At 36.4% G+C, this 18,874-nt stretch overlaps 1 protein-coding gene across 1 annotated transcript in view; it reads left to right on the top strand.

The window, feature by feature from the left end:
• The first annotated feature begins 5,448 nt into the window (after positions 1 to 5,448).
• The window catches only part of DACH2 (dachshund family transcription factor 2), an 835,748-nt gene continuing 822,322 nt past the window's right edge, over positions 5,449 to 18,874 (top strand). The window contains exon 1 of the mRNA XM_008700629.2: positions 5,449 to 5,957. Within this exon, the coding sequence (XP_008698851.2) occupies positions 5,449 to 5,957 (509 nt within the window). The remainder of the gene's footprint in view (positions 5,958 to 18,874) is intronic.

Genomic DNA, 18,874 nt, shown 5'->3' with positions numbered 1-18,874 from the left:
ACCTGCATCAGAATCATCAGGGCTTGTTAAAAGGCAGATTGTTGGGCCTCACTTCCAGAGTATCCCATTCTGGAGCTCTTGGGTAGAGTCCAACAATTTGCATTTCTATCTAGTACTCACTAATGCTGATGCTGGTGGTCCAGAGACCACACTGAGAACCTTAGGGTTGAGGAAAGTTTTTGTTTGTCTTAAGGCTCCTAGCCTTGCACATTTTCAATAATAAATGGGGAAAGAAAAAGTAGAGAGGGAGAGATATTGGAGATGCCAAAGAGAGTGGTAGGAATAAAACTGCCAGATTAGTGACTTGGAGGAGGGAAGAGGGGTCAAGCGCGTCAGTGAAAGGAGTAGAGGAGACTTTTTATTTTCTGAAGGATGAAGGAAGTAGGAGAGTATAAGAGAGAATATGGGGGGGGGGAACTTTGTAGGAGGAGAGAAGGGAGGATGAGGGACCTCCCACTGAATAATTTTATGGTGAAATCAGAGAAGTAGGGAGGGATAGGTGATGAGTTAGGGGGAGGAGGATTTGCAAAGAGTAGCAAAGGTTTGGAGTAGCTGCTGAGGGGAATTCAATAGGGAGTCAACAAAATGAATAAAAGGATCCTAAGTAGCAGTGGGAGTCTGGCTTAAGTTAGAATGGCTTGAATTTGAACAGTTTAAAAGCCTAAGATTTAAAGGGGAACGAGACAGTGAGAGACATAGATGGAATTTAAAGCAGACACATCTCCTTTTGCTCTAGAGCAGTACAGTTTGGGGTACGATATGGTAAAAGTTGGCAAGTCCGTATACTTTATGAGTTGCTTTGAGAGTTTTTCCCTTTTATAGTTCAGTTAGCAAATGTCCATTTTTCCTCTATGCATCTGATTTTAACTGTTACTCCGTGAGTTTTGACTAGTTTTCTTCTTGCTCCAGTGATCCCCCTTTTCCATCTTTGCTTGCTTGGAACTCATCTTCAATTTAACACTGAATGGAATAAGAAAAAAGAATTTATGTTATAGAAGGTCGTTTTATAGCCAGTTTCCTAAGGGAATACATATTTCATTGAATGGGCGGGGGTATATCTATGGGCTTTAGCCAGTTAAATTCTCAGTTATATGAATGCTTTCATTTCACATTTATTGCCTTGCCCAATCAATTTTTTAATTGAATGATAGTTGACATACAAGGTTATATTAGTTTCAGGTGTATGACCTAGTGATTTGACAATTCTAATCAATTTCCTTCTACTGTTTGCCTAACAGTGAACCTTACAGGGCTCCTGAGAGGTTCTGATTAGAGGCTGCAATGTCAGTTGGCTGAGTGTTTCAAATAATTCCATTTATTACCTTGGGTTTTGCTTGAATGCCCATTCTGAAAACCAGCTCCTTTAAATGGTTCTGGACATTTCGTAATCCTGCATAAGATTGCCAATATACTTACTTATTTTTAATTAGAATAGTTATTTGCATCTCACTGACAATGTCCACATGGAATATTTGACCTAAAGTCACAAATGAGCATCCTTCCCCTCCAAACCGAGTATGAATGAACAGAACATGTAAATTGCTAATTAAATCTTGGAAGATGCATTTCAGAGTATGAGAAGCTACACTTAGGCCCCAAATCATTCCACTGGAATAGTGGCATCTAGAACTTTTTCTGATGAGATATGATATCTGTACTAATTTTGTTCTCTTATTTGCTTGTTCTCTTGTCTGGAAACAATTCACACCTTGAGTATTTTCTTAGTTTTGGTTCAGTGCCTCTCTCCACGGAGAGTCATCTCCCAAGGGTACTCTGTTTACTGCAGCCTTTATGATTTTATGTTGCTTCATGAAATTCCAACTTCCAGGGTATTGATGCACAAGGATTCCCCTGGCCTTGTAGAAATCCAGCCTTATTTAGAAATGTGTTAGACTTATGGAAGACATGAAAGTCAGACAGGGATAAAAACAAACTCTCCATGTGGAATTTATCTCAATCTCAAAGCACAGATAACAAGAGTTGAAGTAGCAGTAATAGAAAGAGAGTAATCAAAATATCAAGAAAACCCAAGGAGACAACATCTGGCTTCTTAGATCTAAATGACTAAATCTTTAAATTACAAGTATCCATTAAGACAATTACCAAGTTTATTTTCTAGAAGACTGCTAGTAGGAGGGAATTCAAATAATGAAGCCAAGGGTCTTCTGTGTATTGACAAAGCTTCCAAGGGACTTTAACCCTTAAATGATCCATGGCCAATTTTAGTCTCTAGTATTTTTACTAGAATTTGAACCTTAATCTCTGGTAATAATTAAAATATTACTGCAGGGGCACCTGGGTGGCTCAGTCAGTTAAGCATCTGACTTTTGATTTCGGCTCAGGTTGTGATCTCAGGGTTGTGAGATTGAGCCCCGCATTGGGCTCCATGCTGGGCATGGAGCCTGCTTAAGATTCTCTCTCTCCCTCTCCCTCTGTCCCTCCCTCCATTTGTGCTCTCTGTCTAAAAAATAAAATAAATAAAATAAAATAAAATAAATAAAATATTACTACATATCTGATGATCACATTAAACGTATAAGACACATCTAGTTCGAGTCTTTTCTAAAGTTGTCAAAATTTGTTTTTCAGTATTGCAAATAGTGATTGCAGCCGGAATGTTCTACCTTTCCTTTTTATATTTCAGCATTTCTTAAATTTGAAACATCATAATATATGTGTGAATGTTCTATTGCTGAAAACTCCAAATCACTTTGCAAATAAAAAGGATTTGATAATGTGCGTGCAGCCATATACAGGGAGTAGCTTGGCCTTAGGATTTTTAATGCATTTAGATGAATTTCCAAAAAAAAAATAAGAGAAAACAACTTTCCTTTAAAGTCAAACTTACCAATTTCAATTACAAGTTATTGGAGGTAAGTTATATTAACGAACAGCTTAATAGCCATTTCTGTCAAAACACCTGTTGAACACAATTTAGGATTTCTCTTTTTATTTATTTTATTTTATTTTTTAAAAAGATTTTATTTATTCATTTGACAGAGAGTGAGACAGCCAGCGAGAGAGGTAACACAGCAGGGGGAGTGGGAGAGGAAGAAGCAGGCTCCCAGTGGAGGAGCCCGATGCGGGGCTTGATCCCAGGACCCTGGGATCAGGCCCCGAGCTGAAGGCAGATGCTTAACGACTGAGCCACCCAGGAGCCCCAGAATTTTTTCTTTTAAAAGCTGGTAAATAAAAACATTTCTGTTAGTGCTTTTTCTATTCCTTTCTGAAAACCTCTACTTTTTGTGGAAGCTTTTTCTGCCTCTAATATCCCTTCTCAATTGTCCTTTTTTGCTCCTTATTTTCTTCCCACAATACCAAACTAGCAAACACTTATAAAAGTGTTTTGTGGTTGCATGCATTCTAGTCTATTATGTAGCAGTCATTTATCATTGTATTCTAAAAACACCTATCACAACTTCTTAGCATTTTAACTCCATACAATTAAACTTGTAACAGTAGAGCGCCTGGGTGGCACAGTCAAACGTCTGATTCTGCGTTTCAGCTTAGGTCGTGATCTCAGGGTCATGAGATCAAGCCCACATGGAGCCCCTCCTGGGGCTCCACCCTCAGTGCAGAGTGGGCTTGAGATTCTGTTTCCTCTGCCCCTCCTGCTGGTGCTCTCTCTCTCCCTCTCTAAAATAAATAAAGCACTGGGTGTTATACGCAACTAATGAATCATTGAACACTACATCAAAAACTAATGTTAGCTAATTGAACATAATAATTTAAGAAATAAGAAATAATAAAATAAATAAATTAATCTTTTAAAAATTGTAACAGTATGAAGCAATTCAAAGGGTAGTTCTTTAGTACTTGGTTGATGAAATGACAAAAGGAGAAAATATGTTGAAGAGAGAGGCAGAAAAAATCCAGTTTAGGACATTTATGTCTTATTAAGGGGATGGGGAAGCCCACCCACTCCTACTTTTTGATACTGCTAAGTACAAGGAGTTCTAAATAGAATTCAGTAAGGATCTAAAGTTATTTACATTTTGGAAGGATATAGGAGAAGTTGCCTTAGCTGTATCATTGGTTAAAACCAAGCATGGATTTCACTTTCTGAATAACAGCCTGTAGAGGAAAGAAACACAGGAAAGGAAATACCTTGATTTCAGAGAATCAAAAGCTGGAAAAGGAGTCTGAAAACAATTTTGCTACAGTGATCTGCCATATGCTGTGTGGGAAAGACCATGCCTTTTCCCTGGAATGGAACCTTGCCTAGACATTTTGCTTATCCTGAGCTCTAGTAGTGCATTTAGGGGCACTTGACATGTGGGGGAAGAGGAATCTTGAGCTACAGTGCAGGACATGGAGCTCTAATTACTGGACCATCAAAGCCCATAGACAAAGAAAGAAAATGCAGTATCAAAGAGCTTGCAAATCCTTGCTCTTCTCTCATATTCTGTAATGACTGTTTTGAGTCACAGGGGAACTTTTCCTACCAATTTAAGCCAGGGACGGGGCAGGACACTAAGGAATGGAGACAGAGAAAAGTGAGTCTATTCCAGGACAGTGGTGGAAGTACTGTAAAATGATGCATCCAACCACCACTCGCAAACCAAAGTCCCTCAGCCTGTTTTCCAAAGTGATCACAGGCTCACTGCGCCTGCTGATAGTGCGTAGAAGCTGGTTAGCAACGTCCAACTGTGATTTGAGTGCGGTTTTGGATGCTGGTTCCTCTGTGCGCTGGTATTGAAGAATTCACACTAAGCGCTCTAAGTGGCCTGAACTGTTTTACTTCTGAACTCACTAGCCTTTCTCCTGGAAGCGGGGCGAAGCTCTCTCAGCCCCGCGGAGTTTGGAAGCAATGTGCAAATGGAATTGGAGCTGCCGCCACCCTTTTCTTGAATTGAACCCAGGTGCAGGGTGGCGCAGGGTTGCGGAGAGGCATGTTTTGGAGTCCCGCTTTGTGTTCCCACCTCAACACTGGTGGGGCATGGAGGGGGAGGGGCTTGTAGCCTGGGGCACTTTGAGAGCTCTGCTTGATTATTGGCGGTTCTCCCGTCTGACTGCTAGGCAAGAAGCGGAGGAACCATACCGCCCCCTTCTCGGGCTCCATCCTCTTTCACCAGCGAACCCAGAAAGGCCTCAGGTAGTTGGGAGGCCGGCCAGGGAGTCTCCACCTCCTTGCGGGGAGCAGCCATTCGGTGCGCTTGGGAGCCGAAGGGGGTGGGGTCCATTGGCTGGGGGATGCTGTCAGTCTCGGAAGGGGGTGTGTTGGGGGTGGGTTCTCGGACCGCCGCGCGTCCGGGCTACTCGCTGTTCGTTGGGTGGTGGGTGAGCGTGAGCGTGTGAGCGGGGCTACTGTAGACTTGAGAACAGTTCGGAGAGAGCAGAGCGCGCCAGAGAGAGCGCGAGAGAGTGCGGGAGCGAGTGCGAGCAGACCTAGAGGAGACAGGGCGAGAAAACAGGGCCCAAAGACCTACGGTTTGAGACTGAATGACCATGGCTGTCTCCGCACCTCCGGTGATCTCTGCAACTTCCAGCGGTGCCGGCGTCCCAGGGGGCTTATTTCGGGCAGAAACCTTGTACTCGACCCCTGGTGAGTCTCCTCGTCTCACCCCTAATGTGATCAACAGTTTCATGGCCAATAACCACAGCGGCAGCGCCGGGGGTGGCGGGATCGGTGGAGCCAGCGGAGGCAGCGGCAACACTAACACCAACGAGTGCAGGATGGTCGACATGCATGGTGTGAAGGTGGCTTCGTTCCTGATGGACGGTCAGGAATTGATCTGCCTGCCGCAAGTCTTTGATCTCTTCCTTAAGCACCTGGTGGGAGGGTTGCACACGGTGTACACCAAGCTGAAGAGACTGGACATATCCCCCGTGGTGTGTACTGTGGAGCAGGTCCGGATCCTCCGCGGTCTGGGGGCCATCCAGCCTGGGGTGAACCGCTGCAAACTCATCACCAGAAAAGACTTCGAAACTTTGTTCACCGATTGCACCAATGCCAGGTGAGATATTCATTTTTTAGCTTGTTCTTTCCCCCTTTGCCCTCTTCTGCATGTTTCATCACTCTCATCCAACTTTGCAGAGTGTCTTAACTAGCTAGCCTCCAGTCTTCACGCTGTAAGTCGGTGGGGGAAAGAGGACTAGAAGGACTAATTGCCCATCCCTTCTAGTCCCCGCTCAGTGGCAGGGCTTGGGGCTAACATAAGCCCCGTACAAACTTCAGTTTCTTGTCCTTCTACTGAAACTTCACAGCTTTTCGCCCATATCTTGCATGGCTTATTGGCTGCTTGTGGTTATTTGTTAATTTCTCTCTGTGGTTTTTCATTCCTCTTTTGTGGCCATATGGGTCGAGTAGGTTCTCTCCTGAACACAGACACCAGGGACTTTCTAGGGGAGAAGGCTGGCAGAGCTGTAAACTGGGCTCCTAAGCTAGCAATCCAGTACACAGCATTTGGGGGATGCAGAGGGTCGGAAGTCTAGAATCCATCCCAGAGGGTGATTCGTTCCCCATCCTGTGTGTTTGTTGTGAGAGTACATGGGGTGTGTGATGGTGGTGGTTGTGGTGGTGTGTGTATGAGTGTGTGTGTGTGTGTGTGTGTGTGTGAGAGAGAGAGAGAGAGAGAGAGAGAGCAGAGGCAGAGACACAGAGAGAGCAAGAGCGCGCGTGCGAGGGAGCGCGAGCGTTTGAGGACGTGTGCATATGCCTGCTGTGCAAAGCTCCCCCGGTTCACGGTACAGCAAAGTCGATGGCTCCCATTTTTTAAAAAAGAACTGCGACAGATGTCGCTTTCCTGGTATCGTCCCTTTTGGGTCATCTGCAGAGGGCAATGTGGGGCAAGAAACGCTGGGGCTGGAAACTGGTTGAGGGTTGTAGTAGAAGTTGGAGAGGATGCTTCCAGCTCTTCTCCCCAGGAAAACAGTTGGAAGGATCCTTTTCCCCCAAAGAGAGGATTTCTTAAATGATGATGGCCAGCTTCTGTGGTTGTAAGTGTACCTCCTTCACATGACAGTAGAATAAATGTCCATTGTCGTATGTCCATAAGCAAATCGTATTCAATGTTTCTAAGTTTAAAAAAGAAAGTAAAATTAACTATATTCAAGATTATTTGACTTTTTAAAGACCTGTGAATTAGTCCTTGTAGTGTTTATTCCCTCTCCAGTCTGGTACCATCTGTTAGGCATGTACACATTTGGCATACAAACCAAGAAATCATCATTCGGTTAAAGGGAGCAAAGGGTTTTGTAGTAAAACAGCACTACCGTTGATCATTTTGCAGAAAACTTCTGCAGAGGTAGACTTTCTCACAATGCAACTTTAAATCATAAGAACGCTGGAATTACCAACTAAAAGGAACTCAGTTGTCAACATCTGTTGTAAAATCCAAATTACTACCTATAGTTGAAGTATACTGACACGTTGTAGACAAACTGTTGCTGACTGCTGCAATAAGATAATGCTACAAAACTTACAAGGGAACCTTTCTTCCCTGACTTTGAGCAGTGTCCTGTGTTCTAGCAATTAAACAGAAAACTGTTTATATGAGAACTTCTAGGTGATTCATATCTGGGGCTTACAAACCTGGTTTATTAGAGCAAATTTTCTTAAGGTAGATAGATGGTCTTAAAACACAAAGGATAACCGCTCCTTTGATAAAATAAGCAATTATAATTTGTAAGAGTAGGAAGGAAATCTTATTTTGACCACAAAGCACCTTACTAATACACAAACTTAGAAACTTACCAGGGACTTCAGATGAGGGCCATCTAGTTCATGTGTTGCCAATTCAAAAAGACACATTTAAACAATTGCAGACCTGAAAACCTATCTTTGCCCCCTCTTTCTCTCCCCCTCCTCCTCTCCTCCTCCCTCCCTTCCCTCTTCTCTCTTACAAACACCCATTATTAAAGTGTAACAATTATTACACACAGGAAATTTGTCCTACCTTAATAATTAATTTACACATCCTCGAGCAAAATCTATGACTTTCATTTAAAAATAAATAGATTAGTATTTTAATGTGACTTTGATGCTTTCCTTTAAGTACAAAGTTTTCTTTAATTAATTTTTATTAGAGCTACTTACCGAAGGGAAAAATGATAAATTACTCTGTATCAAGAGGCAGGTGTTCTTATGCTATTTTTGGACCCTATTATATGATATGTTTTTAGGTTATTATTTTAATTCAGTTAAGTTTTATTGACTCCTTATCACAACATTTAAAATGCTAACTTTTTGGACGGCTTAAATTGCTTTTGGGTATACGTGTGTATAAAGATGATAGGGAAATATTAAAAATATAAGAAGAAATATGTATGAAATATGATGCCGGTGTCTCCTTTTGCATGTATTTCTTTAGGTACGTTATTAATTAACATTCATTTTCTATAAGTGTGTTGCAAGTGTTATAATATATGTTTGTAAAAGTTTATGAAATATATTCTATGAATGCAGTCCATGAATGGAGATGAGGAAAACTACTAGAAATACACCTATATTGCAATTTCTAGATAGTAAAAAAAAAAAAATCAACAACAAACACCCTACAATATTTCTGGGGAAAATCTTATTAATGATAAAATAGCATTACCAAATTTTATCACTGCAAAATGCCCTCATAACCATGTTGTTTAAAACTACAAAATATGATAATGCTTACAGTGGATGCTTTAGGACTTTAGGTAACATGATTTACAGAAATGTGTACCTTAAATCATTCCCAACATCTGAATGATTTTATAAAACTGTGAAATTATTATTTAGATCAACATAATTTCTATGACTTTTCTAGTCAGTGAAAAGAAAGGTGAGGGATGTAAACAAGAATGAGACTCAAGAGAGACAAAATAAGGTAGATAAGACATGAAGCCAGTAAGAGAAAAGCGATGTAGGATATGAGCAGAATGATGCTATGAGAGAAGGTGAAAGATGGATAAGAAGAGCCTATAGAGATGCCCAAAGAAATGAGCAATGAATCAATGGAGACTTGGCTAAAGAGGATTGTCACTGAGGACTCATGACTTCTTAGCTCCTCTGGCTAAAGGGGGATGCAAGGAAAAAGTGTATATATGTTCAGTGAGTGCAAACTCTTATATGCTATTCTTATTTGAGAGAAGAGATTCATCTTCATCTCCCAATGAATAAATTTCCATAATGTATTGTTCAATGGAAGGCCTATTTGTAATGGTGTCATTGGCAATTTTCTTTTCCTACATAATAAGCATTTCTTCTCCTCTCTGTCAGTTAACTAAGGGAGAGTACAAGTCCTGACTTAGGGTATTCTAATTTGGAATGCTTCCTACACTATTCCAGAAGACACAAAATGGACTATTTTCAAATTGGTCATTTTCGAAGACCATAGCGTATTGCCACTAAGTGGCATTTGGATTCGTTCGGCTCGGGACATATTTTTATTAATGTGCACTGAAGAAAGGTGAATGAATAAAATACATAATGATTGTTTCTTTGAAAGTCACAAGAACTCTATCAGTGCTTTATATTAACTATTTTGTTATTAGCTAATTTTCAAAATACTCAAACTTGTTTTCCCAGAAAAGAAGTTGGAAAATAATACCTGCCTTAGCTACTAGAGAATAGTAAGGCTAAAAAAAGCTCTTGACTATACATTGTTCTATTAAATCAAGCTTTACATCACTGCAATTTCAAAGGGCTATGCAATATTTTTCCTTGATGCTTTTTTACTTCAGAAACTAATTGTAGGGAGATTATTCTGACGATCATTAAGAAAATGATGATAAAAAGACCCAAACCAAATGGGAAAACTTATTTTGTTTTAGATCTTTTTTTTTTTTTTCCAGCTGAGGCACTGTGATTTTTAAAAAAAATGTCTCGAGGAACAAAACTTGGAGATTTTAACATCAGAGCAGGCAGATTCAGAAAACAAATGTCTAAAAACCTCTCATGCAATGGATTTTCCTTACTAAATTCTTCAAAGTTTAATGCAGCAGTAAAATATTAGATTAAAAATTGGTATTCAGTAAATGTGACAAATCAGCCAGCACATTTTAGTGTTATCTCTTTTCATCTATCCATCTATATAAAAGTAACATTGTTAGATTTCATGATCGGTATTTCATTTGAGGATCAACTGATTAAATGTTATTCAGTCATTTATGTATAGTTAAATGAATGCTTAGAGAAAGAAGAATGTATGATTAAGAAAACATTTAAATGTATTTGGAGACATGATTCAACATATATTCAAATGAGTAAAATTCAGTTTTTTTAAGTTAAAAATTTAAATGATCCAATTGTGGTTAATTGTTATTTTGACCATGTGAATAGAACATAAATGGGCATCCATGTTAGAATAACTTTATGTGAATTATGACTTTAAAACAATTTAAAACTACTTTCAAATACAAGAAATACAATTTTTGTAAGTACTCAGTGATTTCGGCTTTGTATTCACATTCGATGAATATGGTTCATAATCCACACAGAATAGCAATTTACTTTGAAAATTGATGTTTTCATACATAGGAAAGTTATACAAAACCAGATTTTTGAAGAACTTGCATCACTTTCCTGGGCTAATATTTTGTATGACTTAACATTTGCAGAAACAATAAAAAGATTTTAGAAATTAATCTGGGCAGCAAATGCAGACATTTTATTTCATAGAATAATGAGGGGATAGGCAGATTGTCTTTTAAAAGCAGTCACTTAGTCGTCATTGCTCTGTCTTTTATTAGAAGAATGATGTCAAGCTTATAATTAAAGCGATTTAGTCATGTGCCTGGGCACAGAACTTCCACATGTACATTCATTTTAAATGTACACTTCTCATAACCAACAATTTTTGTATTTATCTAAGTACTTGAGCTGGATTTAATATTTGTCCAAACGCTCATTTATTAGGTGGTGGATATTACATTAAAGAAATGATGCACGGTATGATGGAGAATTTCTTTGGATATTTATGTGTACTATTAACCTCAATGTATAGTATGCCAATAATTAGCAAGTGATGGTCTTCAGACATTAATATTTTATATGGTTTCACACAAGAAACCCCTAATACCTGTCGAAAATATCGTCTGAATTATTTGATGCTTTCTTAAGTAATCTTATTTTGTCTGAATGAAATCCCTACGTGCTTTAAAAGTGCTTCTAGTGGGCAAATATAATTGTGAGGAACCTTAATCACAATATATTATGTTTCATTTGGCAATCTAGATCTTCAGGGTCACTTCGTGTGGTGCACTTAGAGATACAAATGATTTGGGTTTATCCACTCTATACATTTCAAATATGTATTAAAACCACCCTAATTGACCACAACTGAAAATATTGTTTTCGGAGAAAGGACATCAAACCTTTCCCCAAAAGCAAAACAATTAGGTATTAATGATATTCTTGTTGCATATTCAGAAGGTCTTTGGTAGCATTTTTTTCCTCCTTTTCTTCCCTTTCACCATCTCAACCTGCAAAACTCTTCACTGTCACTTCAGATCACACAATTCTAAAAAGATAAAACAACATTTAAACACATTTGCTTTGGAAGGGAAATTGAGCATTTGCACCCAATAAGCCTGATTGTGGAACTGCATGCAAATTGTGTTTTGATTTATCTCTTTTACACTTTTTTCCATTTGAATTGATCTTGCATTAATTTCACCAAGCGGCTCTGTGAGGCTGCAGATGTTGCCCTGTGTTTAATAAATCAATGAGACAGATCTGAATGAATCACTTCAGATGGATTCTCTGCTCGGTTTGATGTCTAGATGTTATTCTTAGCTTGTTATCATGACAGATGCATTAATGTTCCCATACACTGCCAGCAATGTCAAAGAGATCGAAGCTTTTAAAGTGGCAGCATCCCTTTTTCCGTTTTCTGCTAGAACAACTAAACTCATTTTACTTTATGTAGGAATCAGAGAAAAATATCAACTCAATCATGAGTTTCTTCATGGGAAAGATTCTGAATTTTCATGCTATATTAACTATTCCAAAATGGTGGAAATCAATATATTAAAACCTAAATATAGTGTAGCTACTTAAAAGTGCACCCCACATTAATATTTAATCATGGTAGGAAAAATGATAATAAGTAATATATGATTGGGACACATTGAAAGTGTCACTATAAATAGAATAATGCCATATCCAAATTGATTACAGAAGGGTGTTAGTTTTTAAATCCTTACTAATAAGCTTCTTGTTGGCTTAATGCAGCTGTAATGTACTCTTACCAAGGGATTTAGAACTCCTTCAGGATTTAATATTTCTTTTTAGTAGGAAGAAGATAGCCTGTCCACTGTATATTCATCATTTCCTCACTTTGTAAAGCTGAGAATCTAAGAAAAGTTTATTTCATTTTAGTATATTTCAGTTATTTATATTCTGGGTAATTATTTGCAAATCATTCAGTAACAATAAATGCTACTTTTATAATTTAATTTCTCAAACTGTAGAAAAGCATAGGCACAACCAAAAGGAACTTTATCATAACTCCAGTGAAATTTATTACCTACCTGCATTAAATATCATGGCAACCATAATTTATATCATTTAGCCCAAGGCTACATTACCTTGGCTTTAGGAGAGAAACAATCCTGTCAATTATTGTGAAATATTTTGAATTGAATGTTGTAGGTGTTATAACTTTTTAGTTAATCTCTGATATTTGAAAATACAAATTTTAAAAAGGAGATTGGATTTTTCTCTTGTTCAACTTTCTGAAGAATATATATATTAAAATAAATCAGCTTTTAGAAGTAGTTCCTCTTTGTAGCCCTTACAGTATTCTTTCATTACAATTTTGTTAACTTTATTAAAATAGGAAAACAGGAAACACTGTTAATTGATACTATTGAGGTCTCAAATTCTTTGGGAGAATTTTTATCTCCAAAGTTAGGCTAATTTTAGAAGCTTAAGATATATGCTATGATCTCTAGTCTAGTTTAAAGAGAAATTTATAATGAAGTTTAACAAAGTTATATACTGGAGTGATTTTTTCAAATTTTGCTTAAAACATGGGAATATTTTCATGATTTTTTTTTGCCACATCTTTCTTTAGAGCTGAATTTATATATTAGGATTGATGAAATTATATTGAGAATGTGAATATAATATAGCTAATTTGAATATAATATAGGTAAGGGGCAAATTGACATATTTATCACTACCTATAATGATACCCTTAAAAGAGAACTGAATTTGTTGCATAAAAAAACCTTGAAATTGTAATAATAATTTCTAAGGAGTAATTTTAACTTTAGTCATATTCATTGCAAAATTTCATTAAGCCTAATATTGTGTATATTTTAGGCACGTAATTCACATTTGTTAGATGAATACAATCTTGTACACACACACATATTTATTCCTCATCAGAACTCTTTGCACAAATTGCCATTCCTTTGAAAAGTATTTGGAGACATGATTCATAGTTATGTAAGGTATGCAGTTACTATACTATTATGAAACCACTTGTAATCATGCCATAAACTTTTCACAAATATACATATAAAGCTATCAAAACCTAATATATGAAATTAGAACTTTGAAATATATCTTTAAAGAAAGGGTGACTTCTTGGTATTTCCTTTTAGTGAAAACCCACAGAAGGTCCTCTAATATTATGAATAGGCAAGAATTAATCAATAAGACAAGCCTACTACCATAAAATCATTCTCAGCTATTTAGATTTATACTATTTGATATCAGCACTGCCCCTAGTGACAGTTTACTTTTGATCATTCGAACAGAAAATGCATGTTTACCTAAAAAGGGTTGGTAAGAAGAGGGTTTTCCTCCCTTCTACCTATAGCGTGTGCATAGAAACACAAATACCTAAGTCTTATGATTTACTTTTTTTTCCTGGATAATCTCAAGACCCATTCAGTGCAACATGAATTTACATGAAGCACCCCCCTCCAATCCATTTAAAGGAATAACTTAGTTCTTTCAGGTGTAATTAATTTTGAAGAGTAAAATTTCCTTTCATCTAGGATCCCTGAGGTTTAAACTACTCATATATATGTACTATCTTGACCCATTAAAATTATTTGTTTTATTAGAGCAAATCGTGGTGAAAACTTTGTAATTATGCTACTGGAATAATATGGTACAGGAAAGTTAAAAAATAATGAAACACAGTATTTTTATTGCTATATAACCATTTTTGTCTTAAACAAGTTGACTGCTCAATAGTGTATAATGTAGTGTGTATGTTAAGGTATAAAACATTCAATTGCAGTTGTGTTCGAAGATCTTATCAGGTTGCTGGCAACTGTTAGCTGGTAACAGCGTTTAGGCTACACTTAGTATATCTGCTATTTATGTGATGAGTTAAAAAGAAAAAAAAGTAATATTGATCTGTCTCTGGATTAAAGTTTGAAATGGGCAACAGCCCGAACACAAAAGGCTTTTTTTTTTTATGATTTCTCAGCTTGCCATTGATCTCCTAGTTTTATTGCATTCATTATTTATTAAAAGAATTTGCAAGCTAAACATAACGTTAAGCTAGTTTGCACACAGGGACCGCACTTAGGAAATTGAATGGAAATTGCATTAGAGATGAACATCTGTGCTATTTTTCCACTCATGTGTTTATGGGTTTGTATAAAAGGTGTATTGGATTAACAGTTATAACCATTATAGCTTACAGCAATATGTTAGATTCTGAGCTTTTAGTTATTTTGGAAGAAGTCTCTCACTTATTTGTCTAACAAAGCATAGTAATAGTATCACAAACAATATTGGGATAAATTTATTTTTATTATATTTGTTAAATGCATTATCTGCATTATGTATCAATTGTGAGATACTCTGCTGTATTGAAGTCAAACATTTAAAAAATATATACATAATTATCATTTAAGACTATTCTCTCTCTTAGTGGCTTTAGGTAGTAGGCTACATAGGTGCAATTTACGTAGTACTTATTTTAAGAATGTTGAGTTTAGTGCCATATTAAAGCACACCAAATTCACAAAAACTATATAAAAACTTTAAGGTGACCATCCATAAAATGTAACCATATGTGTAGGCCTTGATCCTTCTGGAAGGATAATAACCATATTGACACTGAAGACTTGCTTTATATAACACTATGAACAATAGGGTAGGATACTGTGTGATATGGTTCCCCTCTTGCATTCAATCCAAGGAAATTTATTTACAAAAACTTGAGGACTTCAACTGAAACAGTTCTCCACAGGACATAAGTTAGACCCTCGTGAATATCTTTTTTGCAGTGTTGTCTTTAATCTGTAGACATTTGAAAAACTCAATCTATCAATTTAATTATTGGAATTAAAATAAAATAAAAACCTCCTCACAATCATTTTGATCTTATGATTAGATTTGTCATACGTGTGTGTGTGTGTGTGTGTGTGTGTGTGTGTGTGTGTGTAGAGTATACTATGTGGTGCCAATGTTTTAGTTGCTGCAAACAGAATGAACACAACAGCTTCTTCTGTCATGGAGCTTACATTCTAGAATCATGCAGGCTGTCTTTAGCTTAGGGTACTTAAACCATATACCTCCTTTATTATATTTGCTAAATTGTGAAATCTTTGTGATTACAAATTTTTTGCCAGATATCCATTGTTGAATACTTCAATTTCCTTTCTCATATCTTCCTTGTGTTATTTTATCAGTAAATGACAGATTTTTTTTAGTTTTTAGAATTATACCAGAAAGTTTCAACTAAAAAAAGAGTTACTGAGATATAAAGCAAAATATTTTAGTTTTATGAATGTAGAGAATTACTCATGTTATAAATAAAATACATATCAGGAGGAGATTGGAATAAAACAGGTATTTCTACTTAAGAATGACTGTAGTTAATTGACTTTAGTATCTTTTCTCTGACATTATTTGCTGAGTCCTTATGATATGAGCCCTTAAAATTCATAAAATTAGTCATTCTGTGAGACATGTTTTTGTAGTAAAATGTGCAACTGTGGATTAAAAAACATGTTTTTTTCCCCATGTAAAAAAGCTTTCTTTCATTAGTGTTAGAGTTTTAAATAGATCCTCAAGCTTAGAGTTTGATTTGCTTTGCAAGATTATTTGCAAACATGTATAATTAAATGTTTAATATTAACATTAAGACTGCTGCTTTGAAAATAGTCTGTGATCTGCTAAACTTCTAAGTTTATTTTGTAAAAAAAATTTATGAGTAGCCTCTAGGTTTTTATTTGAGGAAGACAAAAGGGGAATTTTTTCATAGAAAAAAATTTACTGCATAGTACATTTTATGCATAGTACACAAGTTTTAGGTCTCATTTTATAAGCCAATTAGAATATTCAGTTTGAACACATACACACACACATACACACACACTATGTGTATATATCTAATGTTAACTGATAATATATGAATATTATACATATTCATATGTAATATATAAGTATTATAAACATGTATACATAAATGTATAAAATATTTTCCAAGTCATTTCATTTGTCACTTCATTTCAACAAATATTTAATAAGTACATACTATTCATCTGTTCAAGGCTATTTATCAAGGGGAAAGTAGTGATCTCAAGAACTATCCAAATTCTTATTTTTCTTATCTCCAGATTATGTAGGTAGAATTTTATTGTTACATGGTTAACTCTCAGCAGACCTACATTAATGCAAGGAACAGCAAATGATGTACGCAATTCAAAATTACGGAAAATTAAAGTAACATTAATTAAGCTTTGCAGTGCATTTAAAAATGTTTATGGCATATTTACCTTTCTAAATATATTTTGCTTATTCTACTATTAAATTGTATTACATTTTATGAGTATTTACCGGTGGGAAGGAGAGATAGCCCAGAAACATGCTAAGGTTGAATTAAATCTGAAATTAAATGCTTCATATAGAAAATATTTAAAGTGAATAAAGCATAAGCAGACATAGAACCTATAGCTAACAGCAGTGTACTGGATCATGTTAGTGATTAACTAAAGTAGTGTATTTCGTTTGAATTTATTCTTATGTTATCTGTGGAAAGATCTCTATACTTAATGGATATAGTAGTCATTACAGCTATTAGCAGATCAAAACCTGGAAAACTGCATGAAGCCAGTTGTTCATTTTAACATGCTTTCCTATGCTTAGGTCCCCTAAATAACCATCTTCCATAAGCTAAACAAGCATTTGTTGACAGAGAAAACATGGCTTTTGGGTTAAAACACTTTGATGAGTAGAGCCCTAAATCATTTTTGTGAAGTGTTTCTATTCTATGATGAGAATATTTAATCAATTTTCAGCTTGCAGTTTTAAAAAATGGAACATTATAGTCTTAATGCCAGTCATGTCCTGCAAGAATGGTCATTTTGATGATGGGCACCTGCTGACCACCTTGACCTCTGAAGAGGGTTGTAGTAACTGCTCCAGGGCTTAGTTGATCTGAGTACATTTGGTACATCCACTTTCTTACATTTGCAGTCGTTTTGGATTTGTCCTTGTCATACTAAAAGACTGACAGGTTTTTGTTATTTTAGGGACATGTTCTTTCTCATAAGGTTGTGTGGTGTTTACATAATCTCCATGATGCCAGAGTCTAAAGCTTTTCTTGTTCTTTACAATTTAGTCCCATTGAATTGAATAATTGTCCTTCTGTGTATTGTTTCTTTTTCAAGAGTGCTCTCAGTTTTTAAGTGTAAATAAAACTCAAGGAATTCCCCCTGCTAGATATTTTTTCTGTATTAGTGTAAAAATGTAAAAGTATTTGTCTCATGGATTCATGTTCCATCAAAGAAGGCACAGTGCAGCTCAACAGTTTAGGTTTTCTGTCCAATTAGGAAGGCTCTTTTTTTTCCTTAAGATTTTATTATTTTTAAGTAATCTCTGCACCCAATGTGGGGCTTGAACCCACAACCTTGAGATCAAGAGTCGCATGTTCCACTGACTGAGCCAGGCAGGTACCCCAATTAGGAAGGCCTTGATTTAAAGATAGGAGGACTGTAATTTGGGTAACGTTTGCGTTGATACAGTTCCATTTGGGCATGGACAAAGGAATGAAGCTAAAAAAGGGTGGAGAAAACTTGTTGAGAAAATATTTCTCATGGAAATATTGAATGGATCAGGAACTAGTTGATAGATGAGAGGTAGGCAGTATGTGTGGACTGATGAAGGCCTTTCATGACAGAGTTTTTAAATGAATTATCGCTTTTAATTGCATTCCTTTTATTTTAGTGGTTATTTTAAGCAGATTCATGAACAGGCACAGAAAGCATAAAAAATATTAGCTGTAAATAAAAATATAAACACTAAAGGCAAATGTGGAAGTGTTACTCCATTTGAGGTGAGCTGGTGGCATTTGAAACCGTAACAGAATATTTGAATACATCTTGTCACTAAAATATTTGTTTACTATGCTAGTAAATGTTAACTTAATTTCTAAAATATTTTATACAGCATCCATTTATATTTCTTCTGTAAGTTCCATTACTATTACTGGTCTGTTAGCCTGATTTTAGCTTGCCATAGCACATTTTTATTTTTTTAATTTTTTTATAATAATATTTTTTATTATATTATGTTAGTCACCATACAGTACATCCCTGATTTTTGATGTAAAGTTCGATGATTCATTAGTTGCATATAACACCCAGTGCACCATGCAATACGTGCCCTCCTTACTACCCAACACCGGCCTATCCCATTCCCCCACCCCCCTCCCCTCTGAAGCCCTCAATTTGTTTCCCAGAGTCCATAGTCTCTCATGCTTCATTCCCCCTTCTGATTACCCCCCTTTCTTTATCCCTTTCTTCCCCTACCGATCTTCCTAGTTCTTATGTTCCATAGATGAGTGAAACATATGATAATTGTCTTTCTCTGCTTGACTTATTTCACTCAGCATTATCTCCTCCAGTGCCGTCCATGTTGCAGCAAATGTTGAGAAATCATTCTTTTTGATAGCTGAGTAATATTCCATTGTATATATGG

Source organism: Ursus maritimus (assembly GCF_017311325.1).
Source record: "Ursus maritimus isolate PB19 chromosome X unlocalized genomic scaffold, ASM1731132v1 scaffold_X1, whole genome shotgun sequence".
NCBI lineage: Eukaryota > Metazoa > Chordata > Mammalia > Carnivora > Ursidae > Ursus > Ursus maritimus.
The sequence above is the reverse complement of the archived record's forward strand: the minus strand, read 5'-3'. Positions and strand labels throughout refer to the sequence as shown.